This window comes from Schistocerca americana, chromosome X (assembly GCF_021461395.2).
Source record: "Schistocerca americana isolate TAMUIC-IGC-003095 chromosome X, iqSchAmer2.1, whole genome shotgun sequence".
Lineage (NCBI taxonomy): Eukaryota > Metazoa > Arthropoda > Insecta > Orthoptera > Acrididae > Schistocerca > Schistocerca americana.
Window position 1 is genome coordinate 368,160,050 of NC_060130.1, and position 26,895 is coordinate 368,186,944.

Here is a 26,895-nt window from a genome sequence, read left to right on the forward strand (position 1 = left end):
CACCGTAATTTCTGTGAGATGTGGGGATTTCGAGTCCAGGTGTGTGAATACCAGGGGTATGAAGTCAAATTTTTCCTGTTGTGGTTCACAGTTAAGAAAGGAGCAGAAACACTGTGCTAACGTTTTGCAGTTGTTTTTTGAGTTGGTTTCCAACAAGCTGTTGGGTCTTTTGAAGCACTGACTGGGTGCTTGGTATTCCTGAAGATTTTCTCTAAATGTCATGTAGAAATTTCTTGTATTATTTTTGTCAAAATCCTGTTGGATTTCATGGAGTCTATTGTTGTCATATCCTCATTTTTCTTTTCGAATCACCATTGCAGTCTGTTTAAGAGTTCTAAGAAAGATGTCCCAGTTTTCCTTGGTTTTGTGGCTGTTGAATTTTTTCCAGGCTGTTATTCGGTTGTCTATTGCCTGATCAAGACTGTGTTCCACCAGTGGTGTTTTCTGATGCGAGGGGGTTGTCCTAGTTTCATGGCTTCCTGAATTTTCATTGTTAGTTTCTTCCAGTCTATTGATTTTTCCTGATTAATTTGTTTGATGATTTGTGCTTTGTTGAGTTTCAGAAATTCTGGATCTGGCTTCGTGTTTTTGGGTGGATATTTTTTCCTTCTATTTGGTTGAAAATTTGTCTTTATTTGTAGGAGATGATGGTCTGATTTAAAAGCACCTTTAGAAGATCTGATGCTTAGAATTTCTTTCATATTTTCCTTGGAAATCACAATGCAATCAATTTTGTATTCACACTGCTTCAGATTGGGAGATCTCCATGTGGTTAGCTTATGTGTAGGTTTTTGTAATTGGGTGCTCTTAACTTTAAATCCAAAGTTCCTGCAGAAGTCAATTAGTTTCTCACTGTTCTTGTTGGTACATTTGTGTCTGGTATAAGGGCCTGTTACATCTCCGAATTTTCTCTCTTTTCCTAGCTGTACATTAAAATTGCCCAACAGGATTTTCACATGGGGCCTTGGTATTTTGTTGGTTTCTTCTTCTAGAGTTTCCCAGAAATTATCCACGGTTTCAGGATCGGTTTGTTATGTTGATTTGTAAGGGCATGTACATTGATTAGTGTGTAAGCTTTATTAGCTGATTTCACTGACAGTAATGAGATTCTATTATTGGGAGAGGTGAAGTCGATAACTGAATCAAGTGCTGAGTTGTGTATGGTGAACCCGGTTCCCAGGAGTGGTAGTTTGTAGTTTGTCTCTAACTTTTATGGCAGGCTTACCCTCGTACATTCTGAATTTCTCTGTGTTGAAATGTCCTTTGTCAGTAAATCTAGTCTCTTAGCGTGCAGTGATTTTTATGTCAAATTTTTGAAGGGTGTTAGTGAGATCTTCTAATTTGCCTGTTTTGGTAAGAGTGTTTACATTAATTGTGCCAATAAAATTCTTATGTTTAGTCTTGAGAGGGTTCAGAGTTCTTGAGGAGCTCCTATTCTTTCTCCTGAATGGTGTCTCTGGACCCCCCCCCCCCCCCCCAGAATCTGATGATCAGGAGGGTCCAGTCTATCGACTAGTGCCTGGAGTAGTGATTCAATGATTGTCTTTTCCATCATGCATTCAAGTTGAATTTCAGTTTTTGTGGTGATTGCAACTGAGATCATATGTATATGACTCGATTTTTGAGTTCGAGAAGACTTTAGTGCAGCTGCCTCAACTAGAGGAACAGACGCTGACCAGTGGCTGTTGGATCCCAAAGCCAGTGGGTTTGAGATGTTTGTTAGTTTTTGGTCTGCCCTGGGTATTTCATTTCCCCAGTACCACTTATATCTAGGAGGCTTCCCCCATCCGCTACCCGGGAAGGCGCCCAATAGGGGTACTAACTAACCCACCATACTTCTCTTTTTGTTAAAGATTTCATTTTTCTGTGCATTTCTTCCAATTTTCAGTTGTTTTCCAATTCTTCTAATTGCTCACACTGTTCCCTCATTCAATCCTCTCTAGACTGGTAAGTTAACCTTCTCAGTTTATTGTTCAGTTTTCTGTACTGGCTTCTGCCTTCATCCAAATTGTCATTTTTTTCATTTCCTGTGTTCATCCATTTTATCCAATAAACTTCCTATTATCCACTCTTTCCTGTTCCTTGTTCTTTTTTTTCACTTTTCCAATTTCTATCTCTAATCCTTCCAACATTCAATTTTTAATTAAATTAAATTAAAGCAATTATGAAAAGATAACACACTAATGGTGCAGTGAAAATGAATGAGAAGCCAAGACTAAACATAACCACAGAATATATGTGTAGGAGAATGAAGTATTTCAGGGCTTACACAAAACAACACATGTAACTGCTTCCACCCACACAGTTTCAAGCATATGGAGTAAAACTGGCTAAATGTTCATGTCAGGATTGAGGTTATTGAGGGAGAATGTTACAAGGCATTACTGAGTAGCAACTGACGATGGTATGAATAACTTTTAATTAACGGGTCTGTACAATTGAGTAAAATAGGAATAGAAGAATCGCATGTATCATCACAAATATTAATTCTAAATACATATTTTTATGACTTCCAATGTTATAGGGAAATTTATGATGGGGCTGAGACCAATGGTTGAAATGCAAATACTGCTAATGGTTGATATCTCTGATATGCGCTGAGGTCTCAATGGAACTACCACACACTGAGATCTCAATGGAACTACCAGAGAGAGTGAGCAACATTAAGAAGTTAAACACATCAATTCCTGAAGTGTGTAAGTTTAATACTCAAGAGAAGTAGGGGCATTGAGAATAAAGATTATTACAAGAAACCTAAGAAAAAGACTGATCATGGCAGATAAATTTCTAAGTTGAGCTACAACTGAAAATGGTACATAATTTATCCAACACACTCGAGATTTTCAAAATTATTTGCAGAGGTATATCATAATATTCACAACACAATGTGATCCAAAACACAGATATTGGCGACCGAGCAAGGTGGCGCAGTGGTTAGACACTGGACTCGCATTCGGGAGGACGACGGATCAATCCCGCGTCCGGCCATCCTGATTTAGGTTTTCCGTGATTTCCCTAAATCGCTCCAGGCAAATACCGGGATGGTTCCTTTCAAAGGGCATGGCCGATTTCCTTCCCTAATCCGATGAGACCGATGACCTCGCTGTCTGGTCCCCTTCCCCAACCAACCCAACCCCAACAGATATTGGCCTTGATCAATAATAATCTCAGACATACATTCTGTATACTCTCTTGTAGTCTTTAGACAACAAGAATAACAGATTTTATGAGACACATTCACTACTATTGATGGCTTTAGTGGAAGAAGAATCGGAACAATAGCATAATGCATCTACTCACTCTAGAATAACTCTGAATGTCAACCCCTGTAACATTTTTATGCTTGTTGATGCCACATTAAATGTTTCATATCATGATTTTGTATTGTGTAACTGTAATTTTTGTTTTCACAACAAAAAATATCTGAGTAACAATTGAGCTTATATTATTAATAGAGTAGAGCAACTAAAATAACTGACTGAAAATTTCTACATGATGGGAAGTTGTAAGTACACTAAGCATTCAAAATATAAAATAATTATTTTACAGTATTTTAAAATTTTTGTTGGTGAACCTCATGCATACACATGGCATATAATAATTTAATTTTCCTCTGATCATCCTCTAAGCAAGTAACTGTGTAATAACTGTTTTAGAACTGTGATTCATAGATTCTGCTTACTTCTATTAATAAAAATGTATAACAACAGAAGGTAAGTAAGGTACATTATTTCACATTCACTGTTGATTTACCCTTAATTTTCTCTTTTGTCTTATAAATGACAACAGGTTCATCCACCATATCCCTTGACTGCCTTATAATAGCATCTTCAGCTGCAAGAATAAGTACTGGCTGCACTGTTGTGCTGCTGTCATTTACTGAAAAAAATTGAAAATAAAGAAATATGAATAACTATACATATAATTCATTAAATGTCTCTGGAAAATGGGCAACAAAATATAAATAACCTTTTAAAACTAGGAAAACATGTCACACAGTGGGATAAGATTTCTTTCTCTTCACAGGCAAACAGAACCCATTTTACTATCTGTTTGCTTTCACATGTGATATTGTTTCTACATATTCTGCTCTTGATTATGTTTCATACTCAAGCATATTTATACAAGGTTTTTTAGCCATCAAACTGCTGCTCAGACTAATGAGCATGCAGTTCATAAAATACAATTAGTGACAAAACAGGAAGGAAAATTATACTCCATATGGCAAAAGAAAATCCCTGACAGCTGGTAGCACTGTTGTCAGTTTTCAACTGTTAATATCAAAAGGCAGTTGGTGTGTTAAAGTCATCTACTGAAATGTGTCTAAACCGAGTTTTTTCCAAAGAGACATATACAAAATTTCTGTATATGACTGGCTGCTGCAGAAGCATGAAGCAGCCATGCCAAGATCGCTTAAACTGTCTGGAATTACTTTCACTGTACAGACTGTAATTGTACCCAGAACACTGAATCCAAATGCACTGAATTTTGTGATTGAAGAACACGATAACAGTGATATGGAATTATGACAATTTAAGTGATCACTCTGCAATATTTGTGCACAATACATGAAAACCTCTCGCACTGCTCACTTCATTTTGCAAACTGCTTACTGGACATTTCAAGATGGATTCATACATGTGTGTGATGAAATGCTCCAATAATTTATCTGAGGCTGTTTGGATCACCACCCATAGTTCCCACATACAGAAGTGTTTTCTGTTGGGTGTATCCAAACTCACCTTATGTGTTCTACAAGGAAGATATTTTGTGACACTGCGACTAATAGGATAGTTTCTATGATCTGCATTCAGTCTCTTGATATAATTCATCAAGGTAATTCATCAAGCCAACTAAAGTTTTCTGGGCACAAAAATGTGCAATAAGAGTTATATGTGATGTGAACTCAAGAACATTCTGCAGAGGCCTGTTTAGGGAACTAGGGATACTAACTATTGCTTCCCAATATATTATTCCTTAATCAAATTTGTCATTAAAAATATATCAATTTTTCAAATTGGCAGCTCAGTTCATGGAATTAATACTATAAATAAGAATAATCTTCACGAGGATTTAAAGTCATTTACTCTTTTAAAAAAGGTGTCATTATTCAGGAACACACATTTTCAATAACTTGCCGGCAGCCATAAAAAGCTTAACAACCAATGAAATTCAGTTTAAGAAAAGCCTTAAACATTTATTGGTGGCCAATTCCTTCTACTCCATTGATGAATTTCTATATATATACACTACCATCTAACTTTTGCACCATTTCAGTGCAATAATGTGTTCATTGTAAATAAGTATTGTAGTAGTGCTATTATATGTTTATTACCTTACAAATAAGAAAAACATTTTTTCTTAAATTTTAATTTCAGTGCATTAATGCAGTCTTAATAAATGAGTGTTGTAAAATGTTCCTTTCATATAGCGTTCATTAAAAAAATAATGATGATCATTCCACTTGGGACCTGTGGAAGGTACGTTAGCTTATTTGTTTTAGTTGTAAATATTTGTCATGCATTATTGTTTTTCTGACATGTTCAAATGTGTGTGAAATCTTGTGGGACTTAACTGTTAAGGTCATCAGTCCCTAAACTTACACATTACTTAACCTAAATTATCCTAAGGACAAACACACACACCCATGCCCAAGGGAGGACTCGAACCTCCACCGGGACCAGCCACACAGTCCATGACTGCAGCACCTTAGACCGCTCGGCTAATGCCGCATGGCTTTCTAATATGTTCCACATCCTGGAGGACCTCCTCACTATGGATCAATTGGAATGAAAGTAAATGTAATCTAATCTAATCAGTGGTCCTTTAAACTGTATAGTGCCTAAAAAATAAGTGTGCAGGTTACGATGCTTCTGCACACAGGTCCTGTGGTCAACCCAATACTTACAGAACAAGGATTACCTACTGGCTGGCTTACACTAATAGCATGCATCTGCATTTAAATCTCTTATGTATCACTGTACATAACCTTGCTGAAACTGGTGTGCAAATAAGGAGAGAGTTGCCATAAAGTGGAGTGTTACCATCATGGACATCAGGTAGTGGTGTAACTGGACACAGAATAATTCACTGGGGATCTCATTTACATTTGGTTTTCTGAGAATGGAGATACCAGCAAATTTAGGACCTATTGACTGTTCCACTCTTTACTCCCAGGGTACGATCTCTCTGGGTACCTCAGATCTTATCGAAATGATCATATCATATCATATTTCCAAATTGGCTGCTGCAGTGACTACAGAGACAAAAGTGGCAGATCCTTGAAATGTAACACACTTTTATAACCAGTCAGACATGGTAATCAGTACACATTATGTTGCTTAGAATGCATGGAAAGGCAAAGTGATACCTACTCGCTTCATTTAAACAATCTTATTCACGCCTTCAGTATCCAATTATTTTTGTACTTATGGATGTACTGCTGACTATAAATGACTAACTGTTACATTATCCAAGCATAACAGTGTTAAAAAATTTTCAATGATTTAATCTGATTTGGAAGAGAAACCCCAGACATTCCTTCAATAAAATCATCTCATTGTACTGGCTATATCCATTCCCCTTAATTATAATTGTTATAGCTCCCTGCAATTGGCTCAAACTTCAAACACAGTGTTTCATTAGGCTTGCTTACACAGACAGACAGACACACACACACACAAAACACTCTGTTAGTAAAAGCAATTTAAAAATCTAGAAGCATATACAAATATTATCCATTATGACGATATTAAGCAATGCAAAATGTACGAGCATGTGCTTAAAAGTAATGCCACAGAATTTTTTATGTGAAAAGTCTTAATGCTTTTTAAATAAAACAGATGTTATGAACATTCTACATCATTATTCCTCATGTCTGGAAATTTATTTCTCAACACAGTCTCCCAGGGATGAACACATTTCTTCCAACAAGAGACTAGTTTGTTGGAACACTGTAGAATGTTTGACTCTGTTGACAGAGACACAAGCTCACCTCTGCTTGCACTGCTTCGTCACTATCAAAGTGAAGTCCTCGAAGATGTTCATTAAGTTTTGATGACAGTGAACCCAAGGCATCAGATTATTGCAGATGTTGCAGCACTCATGTGTGATCTGGCATTGTCATGCTGAAGGAGAGGGTGCTACATGTATGGAGGAACTTTCTGAATTTGAAACCTGATTACAACATTCTGTTTCTCATGTGCCAACAGAGTTACGTTACACACCACCATGTTACACACTACAATTCGGAGCCCTTTAGTGGCAGAGGGCTGCAAAAAACATGAAGTATAAAAATGTAGAATGTTAGTAGCCTTTGTCTCATTTAAAAATCTTTAAGCATTTTCACATAAAAAATTCAAAGGCATTACTTTTCACCATGCCTTCATATACAGGAGCTCTGTAATCTTTTTTGTCAGTATCAAAATTCACATACCTTTCTGCTCTGGAGGAGTCGTTACAAAAGTGGAAACTGAAGGTCCTTGACCAACAGAGTTTCTCATTGCGACAGATAAACTGTATGTCTTGTTTGCCTCAACATTTGTAAACATATATGATCCAGTCTGTTCTGATGCAGGCACATCCTATAGAAACAGGCAGTAAGCACCAGAAACTTTAAGACACATAATACAGACAAAGGTTTCCAAAATACTAATTAACGGAAGCCCAAAATGAGAAACATATAACATGTTAAAATAGAATGAATGAGAATAAACAGATCTCTCTCTCTCTCTCTCTCTCTCCCTCTCTTTTCATTTGACCCTCTCTCTCTCCCACTAACCATTTTATGTCCTACTTTCATTTTCTTTATGTACATTACAACACTGAAACTGTAACATAGATCCTTACATTTGCATTAAATGATAGTCACATTATAGTAGACATTTCATGCAACCACTGAAACAGGAAAAATAAAGTACATATATATAAACACATGCGCTCAGACACACACACACACACACACACACACACACACACACACACACACACACACTGAGGTGACAAAAGTCATGGGATACCTCCTAATATTGTGCTGGACCTCCTTTTGTCCAGCACAGAGCAGCATAGAGGAGCAATTTGATTTGGCATGGACTCAACACGCCGCTGGTAGTCCCATGCAGAAATATTGAGACATGCGGCTCTACAGCCGGATTTTGTGCACAAACTGACCTCTTGATTATGTCCCAGATATGTTAGATGGGATTCGTGTTAGGCAATCTGGGAGGTCAATCATTATCTCAAACTGTCCAGAACGTTTTTCAAACAAATTGCGAGCAATTGTGGCCTGATGACATGTCCATGAATTGTTGCAAATGGTCTCCAAATTGCCGAACATAACGATTTCCAGTCAATAATTGTTTCAATTGGACCAGAGGACCCAGTCCATTCCATGTAAATACAGCCAACACAATTATGGAACCACCACCAGCTTGTGCAGTGTCTTGTTGACAACTTGGGTCCATGGCATTGTGTGAGCTGCGTCACAGTCGAACCCCACCATCAACTCTTGCCAACTGAAATCAGGAACCATCTGACCAAACCAGAGTTTTCCAGTCATCTAGGGTCCAACCAATAAGGTCAGGAGCCCAGACCTGCTGCAGTTGATGTCAAGATGTTAGCAAAGGCACTTGCAATGGTCATCTGCTGCCATAGGCCATTAATGCCAAATTCTGCCTCACTGTCATAACAGATGCATTCGTTGTATGTCTCACATGGATTTCTGTGGTTATTTCACGCAGTGCTGCTTGTCTGTTAGCACTGACAACTCTATGCAAATGCTCCTGCTCTTGGTCATAAAGTGAAGCTGTTGGCCACTGCATTGTTCGCGGTGAGAGGCAATGCCTGAAATCTGGTATTCTGGGCACATTCTTGGCACTTTGGATCTTGGAATATTGAATTTCCTAACCATTTCTGAAATGGAATGCCCCATGCATCTAGCTCCAACTACCATTCCGCATTCAAAGTCTGTTAATTCCTGTCATGAGGCCATAATCATGGTGGAAAACTTTTCACATGAATCACCTAAGTACAAATGACAGATCCGCCAATGCACTGCTCATTTATACTGTGTGTACGCGATACTACCACTGTCTGTATATGTAATATATTACTATTCCATGTCCTTTGTCACCTCAGTGTGTATAATTATTTGAATGATGTTAGTTTTTCAAGCTGCTTATTAGAGAAGGAAAGAGGCATGCATTAAGGACAGGTGCTAAATGAATAAAGAATGGTAGTTATAAAGTCAGAAAGTGGAACAAATAACGTTTTACACATAGCGCAAGCAGCAGTATAAACATGGTATCAATCATGGGTTAGTAATATTCTTCACTGCCAGGAAACACAATCATAAGTGAAAATAACACTCTCATTTATAAGTTGAAGAGGACGACTAAAACATGTTCACAGTTAAGAACTAACAGTACCTCACAGTGCAAAATTCTGTACCAGAAAAATCACTGCAGCATGACCACAACAAGATAAATTTACATAAAAATAATTGCTTATGATTCCCATACATTATTTTAAGCTTCATTTATTTAGATTGCAAAAAACCCATTTTTTTCTACACAAATCAAAAATAGTTTAGCATCACCCCGGTTTCCAGAACTCCTGAAGATAGACGTTGGCTGTGGATATTGTATGACAGACACAGTCCCTTTGACTGTTCAGTGATGTTACTAAACTTGCCCAAAGATGTAAACAACCATGCATGAGCACCTATTAAATGGAGGGGGTCTGACAGCCAACCAGTTCCAGTCATTCCACCAGAAAGGAGGCACACAGCTCGTGTTGTCTGTAGTTCAACCATGCCTAGAAGGTCAAGACCACAGTACGATCGCATCCGCATTGTTACTTTGTGCCAGGAAGGGCTCTCAACAAGGGAAGTGTCCAGGTGTCTTGAAGTGAACCAAAGTGATGTTGTTCGAACATGGAGGAGATACAGGGAAACAGGAACTGTCGATGACACATCTCGTTCAGGCCGCCCAAGGGCTACTACTGCAGTGGATGACCGCTACCTATGGATTATGGCTTGGAGGAACCCTGACAGCAATACCGTCATGTTGAATAATGGTTTTTGTGCAACCACTGGACATCATGTTATGACTCAAACTGTGCGCAATAGGCTGCATGATGCGCAACTTCACTCCTGACATCCATAGCAAGGTCCATCTTTGCAACCACGACACCATGCAGTGCGGTACAGATGAACCCAACAATATGCCGAATGGACTGCTCAGGATTGGCATCACATTCACTTCACTGATGAGTGTCGCACAATCATCGGAAATGTGTTTGGAGGCAACCCGGTCAGGCTCAACGCCTTAGACACACTGTCCAGTGAGTGCAGCAAGGAGGAGGTTCCCTGCTCTTTTGGGGTGGCATTATGTGGGGCCGATGTACGACACTGGTGGTCATGGAAGGTGCCGTAATGGCTGTACGATACATGGATGCCATCCTCTGATCAATAGTGAAACCGTATCAGCAGCATATTGGCAAGGCATTCGTCTTCATGGATGATAATTTATGCCCCCATCATGCACATCTTGTGAATGACTTCCTTCAGGATAACGACATCATTTGACTAGAGTGTCCAGCATGTTCTCCAGACATGAACCCAACCAAACACACCTGAGATAGATTGAAAAGGTCTGTTTATGGATGATGTGACCCACCAACCACTCTGAGGGATCCACACTGAATCGCTGTTAAGGAGTGGGACAATCTGGAAAAACAGTGCCTTGATCAACTTGTGGATAGTATGCCACGATGAATACAGGCATGCATCAATGCAAGAGGATGTGCTACTGGGTACTAGAGGTACCGCTGTGTTCAGTAATCTGGACCTCCACCTCCGAAGGTCTCACTGTATGGTGGTAAAACATGGAATGTGTTGTTCTCATAAGCAATAAAAAGGGTGCAAATAATGTTTATGTTGATCTCTATTCCAATTTTCTGTACAGGTTCCGGAACTCTGAGATCTGATGTGATGCAAAACTTTTTTGATGTCAGTATTTTTTCCCCACTACTGATTCACAGCCTACCTGGCACCCTAAGCTTTATCGTTATTACTTGTTTACAATGCAAATGTTTGCTATTTTGTTTTCAACTATATTCTTACTCTTTTCATTTTTCAGTCTGTAATAAGTAACTAAAACTATTTTGTCACAGACATAAAAGACTGTTGTGATTGGCAAGCTTTTGGAACCAGTGGCTCCTTCTTCAGGCAGAAGGGTTGATGGGGAAGGAAGAAGGGTGAAGGAAAAGGACTGGAGAGATCTAGGAAAAGGGTTGATTTTGGAAAAGTCACCCAGGACAACAGGTCAGGGGACACTTACCGTATGGGATGAGAAGGAAAGACTGATTGTTGGGGACTGCATCCAAAGAGATTTGAAAACCTGAGAACTTAAAGGTGGAAGACAGGGTAATATGCAAGACAGAGAATACTACTAAAACATCATGTACGAGTTAATAAGAGTGAGAAGCTAAGTGCAGTGTACATGACACAGGTGGGAGGGGGCTATGAAAAATAGGAAGGAAAGACAACGAAAGATGTAGAAAACTAAAACAGAGTGAAGCAAAGAGAAATTACAGTGAAGAAAAGCTGAGACAGAAGAAATTAATGAAAATTTAGGCCAGTAGTGTGGCGAGAACCAAGGACATGTTGTAGTGCTAGTTCCCTTGCGGAGTTCTAAGAGACTGGTGTCTGGGGGAAGAATCCAGATGGCGAGTGTGGTGAAACAGGTGCCGAGGTCACGAATGTCATGTTGTAGAGCATTCTCTGCAACAAGATATTGCAAGTTGCCAGTATATAGCCTCTGCCTATGCCCATTCATCCTAATTGATAAGTTGGTGGTAGTCATGCCGACGTAGAAGGCTGAACAGTGTCTACATAATAGCTGGTATATGACGTGTTGTCTCGCAAGTGGCTCTCCCTTTGACAGTACATGTTATGCCACCTGCGAAACAACATGTTATATACTAGCTATTATGTAAACACTGTTCAGCCTTCTACACCAACATGACTACCACCAAATTGTCAATTAGGATGAATGGGCACAGGCAGAGGGTATATACTGGCAATATCTTGTTGCAGAGTATGCTCTTCAACATGACATTCGTGACCTCAACACCTGTTTCACAATGTGCGCCATCTGGATTCTTCCCCCAGACACCAGTTTCTCAGAACTCCGCAAGGGAACTAGCACTACAACATGTCCTTGTTCTTGCCACCCACCTGGCCTTCATTTACGTTAATCTCTTCCGTCTCAGCTTTTCTTCACTGGAACTACTCTTTGCTTCACTCCGTTCTAGTTTTCTACATCTTTAATTGTCTTTCCTGTATGTTTTTCACTGCCCCCTCCCACCTCTGTTATGTACAATGCACTTAGCTTCTCACTCTTATTAACTCATTCATGATGTTTTAGTAGTAATTTCTGTCTTGCATATTACCCTATCTTCCATCTTTAAGCTCTCAGTTTTTCGAATCTCGTCCAATGCAGTCTCCGAAAATGTCTTTCTTCCACATACCATGTGGTAAGCCTCCTCTCACTTGCAGTTCTGGGTGACTTTTCCAAATTCTACCCCTTTTGCTAGACCTCTCCAATCCTTTCTTTTCCTTCACCCTTCTTCTTTCCCCTTCAACCCTTCCGCCTGAAGAAGCCACTGGCTCCGAAAGCTTGCCAATCACAACAGTCTTTTACGTGAGTGTATTGCTGCACTTGGTGAGTACATTTTTATTTATCCAATTAATTTTATCAATAATTGATTGTTTTCATTGTTATAAAGGTGTTTTGTGGATTACAGAAATTTTGAATTAACATCATTATGTGAAATGCCATGTTTCTTTCATAATTCAATTATTGATTAATGTTCACAAAACACATGCCTCACCGATTTTGGTAACCCATATGTTTTTCACAGTATGCATGACTTCAAACCTTGTTGCATGTCTTACTTTTTTTAACTTTTTTGAACAGGGTATTAAACTGTACAATAAGAAGGCAATTTCTGCAGCAACATGATGTTTTAATATTTTTTATTGTGCAGCATCAAAATTTCTTCCTGCTCCTTTAACAGATAGATGGTCAGAAGGATGATTTACTATTTTACCCTTTGTGACATAATTTTATATTTTGATCCCTACTATAGTCATATATGGAGGGCTGAAGGATATTAGGAAAGTCCAATTTAAAAATTGGTTCTTGGGTTTTCTGACAATGTTTTCACAAGTTATTGTTACATCTTGTTAGAATATCTGTCAGTCAAAATTTTTCTGTATTTCCATGACACCCTGTTGTGAATCATACAGGTCTACCAGCATTCACGTTGCTCCTTCGTAAATGTTCAATGTTCTCTGTGAACCCTACTTGTCACTGATCTTGGATACTTGAGCACAATCCCCGTAAAGATGCTACAAAAACATTATAATCAACATCTTTTTTTGGAAACTACAGTACCCAAGTACCTTACCTAGAGTTAAAACTACCATGGGATATCATACACTAACGTAAGTAGGTGTAGACTGTGGTAGTTTTGCAAGTACCTTTCATCAGTTAAGGTCATAACTGCATTACCTGTATGTTAGGTTTGTTGCATACTAGTCAGGTGTTCCCTCAGTTTGATCACTTTATCTGCATATGCAATCAGTGTATTACTAGATTCCCCTAGAAACTGGAAATGGTGAACCATCAACAGAAGCTTTGAACTATATAGAAACTGAGTATAGACATGTATATGCATGTGTAACCTATGGAACATTTTTGTTCTACATAGCGATCCTCCTGCCCGGTAATTAAAAATAATGGTATTTATAGCAAAACTGAAACTGTTAATGTTTGATTCAGGTTTTATTCAAAAACTGTTGATTTCTAACATGAAACAGAGTGTTGTTCTGGTAAAAATAAAAAGTACAGGCTTATCATATAGCACTAGAAAATGCAATTTTCTAAAAAACAAAACAGATAAAAAAGAAAAAACATCACTTCAATACTCCCATGAAAAAATATAAAACATGTTTCTGTTATTCATAAACAATTTCTATACTTATCAACAATAACAGGAAACTCTAGCCTTGCTGTTCTATTGAGGACAAAATAACAACAATAATTATATAGCTTTTTATGTTTGTGGATGTAAACTGTATATGCAGCAAAAGTAACTGCCTTGATTACCTAAAAGTGCAAAAGTTACATGATCTACTAATTTTTATTACTTGTAAAATGCAACTGATATTTTGCAAGGATATAAAACACACAACGGACTAACACTCAATGTTGTGCAGTTCTAATTATGTGCAAAAGAAATAAACAACAAAGAAAATTCATCAGCTTCCAGTTTCTCTTCACACATTTGTTTATGTTTCATTCCCTACCAATGCTACCAAAACTATTGATAATCTTACCATTTACTATATCACTTATGTACTGTACCAAAGCTACCAAACTATAGTTTTGGTAGATGAACTAGTTTTGGTAGAGTGCAACTCTAATGTCAGCAATGAACAAATGGTTGTCACTTGCTTTATCTATCTCATATGCTCGCACCTTCATTAACAGTCTGCTGTGGGACACTGAATCAAATACGTTTTGGAAATCTAGGAATATGGAATCCATCAGTTGCCCTTCAACCAAGTAGTACTGTGTGAGAAAAGAGCCAGTTGAATTTCACACAAGTGATGCTTTCTAAGACATGCTGATTTGTGGACAGAAGGTTTTCTGTCTCAAGGAAATGTATTATATTTGAACTGAGAATGTGTTTACGAATTCTGCAGCACAGTCTGTGTGACTGAGTCCCACTGTGTCTATATTCTCAACACGTTCAAATTTTAGAAAAAGGATATGACAAAAAGCACATGTGTTCCACACTCTCCCAGTTTATCATTTCACACATGTACAGTAGGAAGAACTGCAAAGGGCTTTGATGCCTCATAGATTTTGAAGCCATTCCCTGAATTAACTGTTGGATTTGATCACATGTCTGATAATTTTGTAATTTTTTTTAATATGTTGGTTTGGAGATAACATACTAATTTTCTATGGCAGTTCACTTAGTTGATATGTTGACATGGGAATTTTCATTCAAGTATTTCTCATAGTTCCTAACTTTACGCTTCATTTTATATTATTATTAATACTGAAATTTTTTAAATATTTCATTTCTGAAGTTTTCCTGTTTTCTAATGAACACATAGTTGTATGCACAATAAATACCCTTTGATACAGCCTCGCTGCACTTTTTGCTACAACACACATGGCTAAAAACAATTGGCGACACACCTACAAATTAAATCCTCTAGGTAGTCTTCAACATCTGTATTTATTTATTACTCCCCCTGTTATCTCTCACAAACATAAAAACCATGAAATACCATCATTGGATTACAATGGAACTCAATTACACATAGCACACATATTCTAATCAATATAAATAAGCTGCTGTCTTTTTTTTGTATTTATTTCCTCTTTACCAATGAAAATTGCTTCTAAAGTGTAGTGTACAAAAAAAAAAAAAAAAAAAAAAAAAAAAAAATATATATATATATATATATATATATATATATATATATATATATATATATATATATATATTTCAGTTTGTGTGTGTGTGTGTGTTTTTTTTTTTTTTTTTTTTTTTTTTTTATCCTAGCCTACATTCAATCAGATGTGAGGAGTACACTAAACATCAAGGTAAACCAATTTTTCCTTATGTGACTCCACTCTTTGGAGTCCATAACAACATATGATTACAGTACCAACAACACATTATATGTACAAGTTTTCAGCAACGTTAATTCTTGAGAACACCACAACTTTCATCAGTGCTTCACAAATATAGTTACATTCCATGTAAATGGCAAGGAATCAAATTAGTAGAGTTAAATTTGTAAATTTTTAGAACAAGCAGTAATTTAAGCAAAGTTTTTACGTTAATCATTCCATTACATAAAAGCAGATTATGAATGTTGCAGAATAAGCCTCATTTTATGTATTTTTGTGAATCGAACATTATCAGAAACACACACAAAAATTGAATAGGTCTTCCACAGAGATGTGATTCTTGGTTCAGGAGGCTGGTAACAGAGGTGGTACAGCAGGTGTGTTTGTGTTTGTGTGTGTGTGTGTGTGTGTGGGTGGGTGGGTGGGTGGGTGAAAGAACCTTCATACTCATTAAAGCAAATCACCACTGTTCATGCATTGTGGAGATGGGTTGCAGCAGACAGTAGATTATAATACCTGCTCATAATCTGTTTATTTTCATGTTTGAAGGTTAGCCCTAATGATGTCTGCATAATATTTATTTTCTTTACTTGTTCATAGTACTCTAGCCCTGTTTCCACCTCATTTCTTCCTCCAAAAATCCAGTCCACCGTAGTTATATTTATTTAAGTCGAATAGAGACTCACAAACCAGTTTTGCAACTTTTAAGTTGCATCTTCTGGTGTATATAATGCTATGTCATGAGGTATAGGGAGTTATTACAGAATGCCACAGTGTAACAGCTGGCATGGCTAGGCACAGTTCTCAGACTTCTTCCACTGGTAAAAACCATCATCAATGATGAATGTCCAGCCTGTGCTAAAATCACAAATTGTCATGACATTACTGATTAAAAAATGTTCCTGAGGGCTTATGGACTGATGACCTCAGAAGTTAAGTCCCATAGTGCTCAGAGCCTTATGTCAAGCAACAGACAATGCCCTCATAAATGTTATACAGTAAAATATTGGTTCAGGAAGCTGACACTCTTAAATATATTTGTCATAGCAGCTGACAACGCAAGTTATGGGTGTCAAAAGCATGTTGGCTTCCAGACCCAATATTTTTCTGGATAACGTTTATGAGAGGCATCGTCTGTTGCTTGACATATGCCAACAGGAACACATTTTAATTGTTAAAGTGATAATAGTTCATGATTTTAATACAGACTGGATATTCATCACTGATGATAGTTTTTATCTTTGCCTAGCCACGCCAGCTGTTACTCTGTGGCATTCTATAATAACTTGCAATAACATAGGACATAGCATTATATACACCAGAAGATGCAACTTAAAATCTGTGAAACTGGTTGTCTGAGTCTCTAATGGACTTAAATAAATACAGCTACAGTGGACTATTGTACTTTTTATTCAGTTCAATATTTTAATGGTTTTAACTCCCATATGTAAACACCTGTTATGCTGTACAAATTGTTCAATGAATTATGTATAATTACTTCAGTTGTGGCTGCCCTAGTTTTAAAGTTATCAGTTTACTTCCACTTACAAAGTAAACTATATTTGTCATTGCAGCACATGGTGAGAGGTAGTCAAAGCCCTGATGTGAATGAGTGGTTCAGTTGTTCCAGTGATGAGCGATACCAAATAGCGAGAGAATGTCCCTTTGTGGCAGGTTTTAAGTGCACTACTTGACCCAGTCAAGCTACAGTGACAGGAAACAACAGAGACTGTTCCTCATGTGTGTGTGTGTGTGTGTGTGTGTGTGTGTGTGTGTGTGTTATTAGCTCTCTGAAGAACTTTTTCTTATAGATTAGCTGTAATTGTTCTTTTCTAGTGACAGTCTGCCACTCAATACCTGTTATATATCGTCAGCAGTAATCTATCATATGAATATCTAATCAATAATATTTTCTCAACTCATTCACATAAACAAGGTTCTCCCAGTCCTTACAACAGTTCTCTTTCTGCATATATTTTTCTTCTTCTTGCTATTTTCCAATACAATGCTGCTGTGTTGGCAACTGCATCTTACTGTTATTATCATGCAGTCTTTTTCAAAACTTTTCCGCATCCCAAGAAAAGGCTAACTAAGTTGATTTATTTCCTCTCTTCAGTGGATTATCTTCATAGTTACATCATTTACTCGTTCTTTGGAAACTACAAATATTCAACAGCAACAGACCCCACTTGCTTTCCACACACGATTTTTCCACCAATGAAGCATGATGTTCTCTCTCACATCTAAAAAACTAGGACTACTCAATAAAATAAGATATAAAAGTAGGAACTCAAAAATACTCACAGTAGTTTTTGTATCTACTTTTCAGTATTTTGTTGTACGCGCTGTTCTCATTAAAACCAAGCACTTTATTAAAAGTGTGATAAGGAAATTCAGGAACTATAGCACAATTTTGAAATAGTGACACAATGCATGTTGTCTGCTTTCAAACTCATTTCCCTGATTTCATCTAGAAAATGTTGTCTTTGATGTGAGGTGATTGTTATACTACAAGTCATTGTCACCAAGTATAGGCTGTTACTGTGCAGCATGTAGGAGGAATGGCATCCATTTTATGTGTCATTCTGGTTGAATAATCAATTCAGTTGACATATGAGATTGTTATAAAATATAGACCATATATTTCACGATGCAGTAGAAGAAGAATAATGGAAGAACTGGACTTCTTGTTACTGTGTACCTTAGAAGCAGTAAGTTCTGAAAAGCAAAATTTTATACTGAGTGTCAAGCATGAGTATCACTGGTTTCATCCCTGAGTACCAAGTCATGATGAATCCATTGGTATTTTATCAGACACTATGGTACTTGAATATCCCAGTGATCAGAGACTTCAAATTGGATGACTAATGGCTGCATGACACCAGAAAGTTGCTAGACACAGTCAGTTTCAGATCGTATGGAGCTAAAACGTCACTTAGGGCTTGAAATTCCATGAAAGATTGTTATTTAATGTGTTTGCTGCACTATGTGAACTAAATGGATACTGGAGAAGAAAAGAACCACATTTGGCACCCTTTGTGAAGGATGGCTAGGAGCCATTCTTCATCATATACCTGTAAACTAAGGAAACATCTGTGTCTTCATCCTGTTAGTGATCAGAGGATGTCAAATTACATGACACTGATGGTGGGATCTACACAAGGGAGGACACAAAGCAATCTTGGACTAGATATCTAGAAAAATAGATGAAAGTCATATTACTGGGAAATAACCAGCAACTAAGATGTGGAGTAAGTTGAGGAGAGGTAATGAAATTGGAAGTAAAATAACAGATCTGTTGAGACCAGGATGCTACAGTTTTCTAGAAAGCTATTACCTGGAATGATAGTATTAAAGCAAATCCTTTGTAAATTAGGATGGATCAATGTCTTCATGTTACTGAAGCCTGTTTTCTTGAATGACTTCAACAATCTTTCAAACGGATTGTGGCATGTAGCAATATTTAGATACAAACCACACAATCGGGAAATATTTGGGGAGATGATTTTTCTAGGAACTCAAGTCTATTCAAAGACGGGCCACTGTTCAGGACCAAAGTGACATTAGGTATCAGAATAGAGGATTTTAGTAATGGTAACCTGACTTCAAGGTTACTCTACAAAGAAGAAGATTTGGAAGGCACCAGTTCCCTCTGCATCAGCACTGATACAGCTGAAAGCAGGTGTTAAGGACAGCAGGTGGCAGACACACACTGCGAAGCCACTGAGAAGACTATCGATTCTTCAGACATACTTTATAAGGCTGATAACACAACAGTATCAGGCGGGTTCTTATAGTTTAAGGACTATTCTGCCTCTTAAAATATCTTTCATGTATAAAGTAAATCTTATATTTGAATAATATGTGTATGGAGGGCAGTATCATTAACATTTCAATGAAGAAACCACTGCACAGATTATATATGATGTGGAATATTGCGTAGTCCTAGTGTCTACACCTCATGAAGATTGTACACACGGATACTGCTGAAATACTCTCCAAATGGTTACATGGCCCATGTCAACAGCATATGCACGCATATAGGTTGCAACTGTGCTACTAAACCTTTGAGATATTTAACATCCATTGTTCTCATATCATGCCTTCCACAGCCCACATGCTCAGTATGGAGACTCTGTTTCTTGAAGGCATAAATAACATACCAGATTTTCTGTGGATATAGCCTATTACTAAACCTGCCCATAGATATGACATGCATCCCCTCCGTTATCACCTAACCTATACAGTCACATCAATGAATTCAAACAATTTATACTCTATGATGGAACCAGAATCTCACCTGTAAACAACTAGTAAGGCACAGTGAAGGATTAGAAACAACTCAACAACTAACTACACATTGGCTACGTTGCAGTGCAAACAATACCGTATTTACTCGAATCTAAGCCGCACTCGAATCTAAGCCGCACCTGAAAAATGAGACTCGAAATCAAGGGAAAAAAAAATTTCCCGAATCTAAGCCGCACCCAAAATTTGAGACTCGAAGTTCAAGGGGAGAGAAAAGTTTTAGGCTGCACCTCCAAATCGAAACAAAGTTGGTCCATTGTAATATGAGACACAATTTAGGTCGAATGAATGATGATACAGCTACAGTAGTTTGGTTCGAGTAGTAAGCTTAGCAGTTAAGCTTTACCAGGTAGCCATTGCTATGCGTCAGGCACTCCATCCGTATTTATACGGGTACCCTTCCTTTTTCACATGCTTCGTCTGGTTTGAATTGACTGCTTACTTTTCTTTGATCTGATAAGTGCCGTTCTCACTCTAAGCTGAAAATGCATTACTGTACTGTGTCATGCATTGTTTGTCGCATTCTGATAGTGTGTGTTTATGGCCTGTTGCCACTCGCAGCATGGCTTGCTTTTGTGCGCGCTACCACCGCTTACAATTTAAAAAAAAAAAAAAAAGAATCTTCTCATTAGCGAAACAATGGCAAGAGACTGCTATTTGTTGTTATTTACACTGCTGCTTTCTTTTATAATGATCAACAAGAACCAAATAATAGACTGCATATGATAGATGATGTTCTGAACGAGAGTTTCGCGAAAATTTTTCTCCGTTTGAAAATCTTTGCAGGCGCCTCTTTAGTACATTACATTCTGCACAGAAATTACAGTCATCTTAGATTTAAAAATCTAGTCAATTGCCATGCTTCATTTCTAACTGTATCACTATTAGGCATAAGAATAATATGAATATAAACATGACTCACTCTAGTTTCATAGTTTATTAGGCAGGCAGGATTTAAATGAGATAGCAGCAAACATGGAACAATACATGGCAAAATGTTTATATTCGTATTATTCTTATGGTGAAGAGAATGCTGCACGTGATTCACAATTCATAAAAGTTCCTATTAGCAACGATCTCTTCTCACAGGAAGGAAAAAATTCAGAACGTAGAGTTGGCCATATTGACAAACATCCCAAACAGTCTTGCCAGTTGGATTTTCGTAGTACATTGAAATGCTGCTACATTCGAAGATGAACAATACGGAATTTGTATTTACTTCGTTGGATAATGTATGAAAATGCAGTGATCGAAACTTGGGGCAGAGAAAAAAGCTCGTCTTCCACCTTTTTGCTTTTAATTCATTTACTGACGCAGAGGGTTTGGCGCCAGTATTTATCTTTGTGCCTACAAAGCATGCCTGTGTAGCACTACATATATTCGGTGGCAGAAGTTAGTTGCGGCGGCACCTACCAACATTTTTCAGAACTTCTGCTTGCTTTGCACTCGATTCTAAGCTGCAGGCGGTTTTTTGGATTACAAAAACCGGAAAAAAAGTGCGGCTTAGATTCGAGTAAATACGGTACCCAAGGTATTAAAATCATGCACATAATGCATCAATGACAAGATGGTAATGATTTATTCCTTGGCAAAAATGATTCTCTGAGTGTGATCTATCCTATTATTCCCCAGTTTTTTTGATGAGGTGCTGAAACTTACAGCATTGTCCTTCTGTACATGTTTGTGGGTACACTGCACAAATAATCTTTTTCACAATCTACTCAGAAGTATACAAGTTATTAGCACAGTGTGTGAACAGGGTGGGAATTTCAGCATTTTACTGAAAGTGGAGAAGCTCTGATGATTTTTTTTTTCCTTTTTTTAAACTCCGTTCTAGTGTTCTGTTAAACGTCCTTAACAGTGTAGCTTGCTAAATTTTATTTTATGTAATTTATCTATTTCAGTTTAACTCCATTCAAATTAAACTATTAACTCAATCAAAAGTAGTAATTTAAAAAAAAAACTGGAGTAATGAGGGACCATAATCATAGTGAAGGAAGTTGGCATTTTGCACTGGTTAAACAAATAAAGAATATAATAACAATAAGAGCAGTTAGTAGACGAGAATGTTACAATAAATCATACGTTAAGAGAATAAGTTAAAAATTCTCTATCCCCTTTCCAGCCTGCATAACAAATATACCAAACAGCTTAATTGAAGTTCACAAGCTTACTCAGCTTTTTATGTAAAAAATATGAAATCACTTGGTGAAAACATCTGACAAATGCTAACATTATTTGAAGACAGCAATTTACTTAGCAGCTACTGAAACAGGAACTACCGGTGTAGTGCTGAAAGATATATTTGCTAAAAGAAACAGTTAAATCTCTTGCTTTCGAAACTTTTGAAAACCTTCTTTGTCACAAGAACAAAACATCAGTAAAATAGGAAAATTCGTAAGATGTACATATATGATAAGTTCTGTTTCACCTAAAGAGTGAAATAATATTTTTTCTCATGTGGCTACAATATAACACTGTTTCAGGTTCCAAATGGCAACACGAAGAGTAGAGGGTCATGTCATGCTTGGCAAGAGGAAGCAGTTCGATCCACAACAGATCTGAGGATAACCACCACAGGTGGTACTTCCACTGCAAAATCCAAGAACTTCTACCACAAGTTTGATAATACCTACATTCCTCCACTACCCACAAATCAATGTTTTTCCTTATTCACACTATTTCCAGATGCCACATGACTTTAAAAAATGCAAGCATCTCACACTGTCTTCCTTGTCAATGCCTTCCACAAGAGTCTATCTCAGGAAAGGAAGTAAAACACTGTAGCTCACTGGTTGCAATCCTTATCATCTCGAGGTTTGATTACCTACATCATTACTACACATTTTGTTTCTTTAGACTCTGACATCTTGAACACCAACTGGAAGGTGGCAATAACTTTCCAAACTGCCACTCACTATCACCAAATTGATGGTCCCTCAAGTATTCTCCCGCAGAAAATCGAGCAGTATATCTGCGTTTTTGGACAGTTACCATAGTATGAAAGTTAATATGAGTTCTGGATGAAGGGAGAACATGGACTCATATTGGAAGTAACAATGATCTAGCGGCAGAGAGTAACATTCTGAAGTATAAATAATGAGAATGAAAAACCCTTATGTCAAATACGAGAGCTAAGTCTAAATGCATAAAAGTAACTAAGGAGACATATCTATTATGATTCTGGCCTTCTCCATAAGTACACCAGCAACTTCATGAATACACTGGAGTTCTGGAACTATCCAAGAGAACTGTTCTGTGAGTATATTCCTCAAATCAGAATGGCTAAACCCAAGCTATACAATACATATGAGCATCCCAGAGTATAATATATTGATAGCTGTTTTTGTTAAGGTCGAAACCTTTAGTCATCTCCTGGAGCCAAAATGAGAAGAATTCTCCCTATTTCTCCAAAAATATCCATTTTCCATCCAGCCATGCCCTGCAAACCACTTGCCACAACCCAAAAATCCCTAATAATGCCTTTTTATCCAATGCCTTTACTCATATGAGTGGACCCATTGTAAAACTACCTTAAGTACCCTGCCAATACCACACAATTCATCTTCATCACTAGAAAAATAAACATAATCTGGGAGACGAAAACATGTGAGCAAGAAGAACACATGATCCTCCAATTGATTTGTAAGTACTTCCAGTTTATTATAAGGACAAAGCTCTCAGTAATGACAAATGCATCCTTTCTACATCTGGAACATTTAAAATCCTTTTACAGAGTGGGTAGGGATTCAAGTATCTATTTCATCAATTGAACAACATAGACTGCGTCTTTTACATTGGAACTTCTGAACTCCAGATATTAGAGGTAGATCCCAAAACTCAATTCTTACCATCCATCTGCATTTTTACTCCTTGTACCACCCACCTGCCTTTTTATTCCCTCTGAACTTCTTCAACCTCCTCCAAAGTCTTTCTTCTTCCCCTTTTGTATTTACAATCTGTATTCTCTCTTAGCTGCTATATGAGAACATGTCTTCTTTTTTTATGTGTTCCTTCTTTCTTTATTTTTTATGCATTTCCCACACCCATATCCTTTTAATATTTTTCTGTTTTTCACTACATTTGCTATTTTTTCCATTTGCATCTTGTGGCACCTTAAAGTAAGTCCAACATTTACTTTTGACCTATCAATTTTTGGCAGTTCATTTTTACTACCTTCAATTTGGAACATTGGCAATCAGTTAACTGTTATTTCTGATTCCTTTTCTGTACCATTTCTCTTTCATAATCTGATGCCAAGATGGTGTGATGTTCCTCCCTTCACTATAGAAACTACACATTATACCCATTATTCCTACTGTCTATTTTATTTCTTTTTACAGACGAATAGACTAAATTTAAAAAAAATCAGGTTTGTTAAATTTATGAAACCAAAATGAGAAGAATTCTTCCTATTTCACCAAAAAGATTCATTTTTCATACAGTCATACCCTACAAAATACGTGTCAGCACCCACAAATCTCTAATAATGCCTGTTTATTCAATGGTTTTACTAATATGAGTGGCCCCATAATTTGTGTGTGTGTGAGACAAAGATGGGAGAGAGAGATAGATAGATAGATAGATAGAGAGAGAGAGAGAGAGAGAGAGAGAGAGAGCATTGCCCCAGTTATTACTGTTTCAGAAGCTGGTTCTTGTCTGTCTCAAAGAAATAGATAACTGTTACAGCTTACAAATATTGCACACAATTAAATAATATTTTCCAATGGTGCATTCTTAAAATTGAATTCACAATTAAGTGTCTAGGAGTAGTTTCATCGAACCACCTTCAAGCTATCTCTCTACCGTTCCACTCTCGAACAGCGTGTGGGAAAAATGAACACTTATATCTTTCCTTGCGAGCTCTGATTTCTCTTATTTTATTATGATGATAATTTCTCCCTATGTTGGTGGCTGCTAGAAAAATATTTTCATACTCAGAGGGGAAAGTTGTTCATTGAAATTTCATGAGAAGATCCTGCTGCAAAAAAATCGCCTTTGTTTTAATGATTCCCACTCCAGTTCATGTATCATATCTGCGGAATTCTTTCCCTTATTTTGGAATAATAGAAAATGAGTTGCCCTTCTTTGAATTTTTTTTTATGTCCTCTGTCATTCCTATCTGGTGTGGGTCTTTGGTTTGCTTTCCCCACAACATTATTCATGTGATCACTCCAATTTACATTATTCGTAACTGTAATCTCTAAGTATTCAGTTGAATTTACAGCCTTTACATTTATGTGATTTACCACATAACCAAAATTTAATGGATTCCATTTAGTACTTATGTGGATGACTTCACACTTTTGAGATCCAATTGCCACTTTTACACCATACAGATATCTCGTCTAAATCACTTTTTCTTGAGAAACTTCTAAAACATTTCCAATATTAATAATCTGCTTGAAGAAGGTGAAACTTTTCTGCTTAACTTTGGCCCCACATTCCCTTCACGCATGTCAATGACATTACATTTACAGATCACTGCTTTCCTCACATTTCTCTTTCCATTTCTACTTCAATTCTTTTCCCCATTAGACTGCAGTTTGAAACACTTCTCCAGCTTGATATCTCATTGTCTTCAATGGTCTGTACCCCTATGATATCAATTCTCATGAATATGACAAAACATTCTCCCCTGATTACTATTGGCATATGGCCACAGTACATTTTCTAAAACATCTGTTGCATGATTAAGTCACTAATCACTGCTGCTTCTTCAAGTTACTTATAATCTGCTTCACATAGCTTAGGAATGCTCTCACACAAGATAATTCTACGTCCAGCATTTTGCAATTAAACCTTGATACTTTGGTAACACAATTTTTCTCTCAGTCCCATGGCTGCAGGAGAGATTAGAGTTAGTGGAAGTAATAGATTGGAAATGTGCCAGAAAAGTTTATTCTTCTCAAACAGTGAAGAAACGCTGTCGTGCAGGAGATCTTGTGTGCATGCTTTTGTGGTCCTCTTCACCTCACCTTGAGGGCAGAATAGCCCCCTAGCACTTCGCTGATATGTAACACATAAGACAAGACAGGTCCATTGGGAAAGGGACCGGGCTGCCATGACACAGAGATGCGGCTACTGTCAACAGCTGTTGCTCTCACAATTTGTGGCGGTGATGATGGTACACCAGCTGGGAGTGTACTGATGACCACACTTGGTTCTGATGTCACTGGCTCACTAAAGTGAGGTGATAGAAGAAGTGCAATCCGAAACTGTAACAAAAAATTTAAAAAATTCTGTTACTTCCACTTCAACTCAAGCAATACAGAACATGCACAGAATTTGTAATTTCTTTGTTAAATTATTTTGAAATTACTTTCAATTTAATTATGTTACAATCATATAACAAGATTAACTGAGAGGTACAATCTCATAATTCTTGAAAAAAGTCATTGGAACTTGATGTTGCAATAAATCAAGTTTAAGTGTCTGATAAGAGGAACCACTGACAAAAAATTCGGCGCTACTCATGAACAGGAAAGAGGTAGGTAAAGTGAAACCGAATTTTCAAAGGACATAGGTTGACAGCTTCCAAATACATTTATTAAGCATGTTACTGTGCTGGTTTTCTAATTCTGCCAATTTTATTAAAGGTGTATTATAATTTTTCAACTTTATAAGCTTATCATAGGAAGTCTTGTAAATAACTGAAAGCTTATGCACAAACTACTTTATTCAGATATTAATAGTACTAAATTACTTGTAATTAACAAAAACCATTTACAGTAATTGTCACAATATTTCATAAAATATGTTTCTCTATTGCAACATGAGTAACCTACAATTATCAGCTTCATCACTATACATCATCATCATCATCATCATCATTTATTGCCTTATCGGGCCTTTAAGGCCTACAGCA

The 26,895-nt window shown here is 37.2% G+C and overlaps 1 protein-coding gene across 1 annotated transcript in view; it reads right to left on the bottom strand.

Moving 5' to 3' along the window:
* Nucleotides 1–26,895, bottom strand: part of LOC124555608 (proto-oncogene tyrosine-protein kinase ROS) — a 565,849-nt gene that overhangs the window by 193,430 nt on the left and 345,524 nt on the right. Inside the window, exons 6-8 of the mRNA XM_047129578.1 lie at nt 26,006–26,245; nt 7,436–7,583; nt 3,754–3,879 (exon numbers count right to left, since the gene is read on the bottom strand). Of these exons, the coding sequence (XP_046985534.1) occupies nt 3,754–3,879; nt 7,436–7,583; nt 26,006–26,245 (514 nt within the window). The remainder of the gene's footprint in view (nt 1–3,753; nt 3,880–7,435; nt 7,584–26,005; nt 26,246–26,895) is intronic.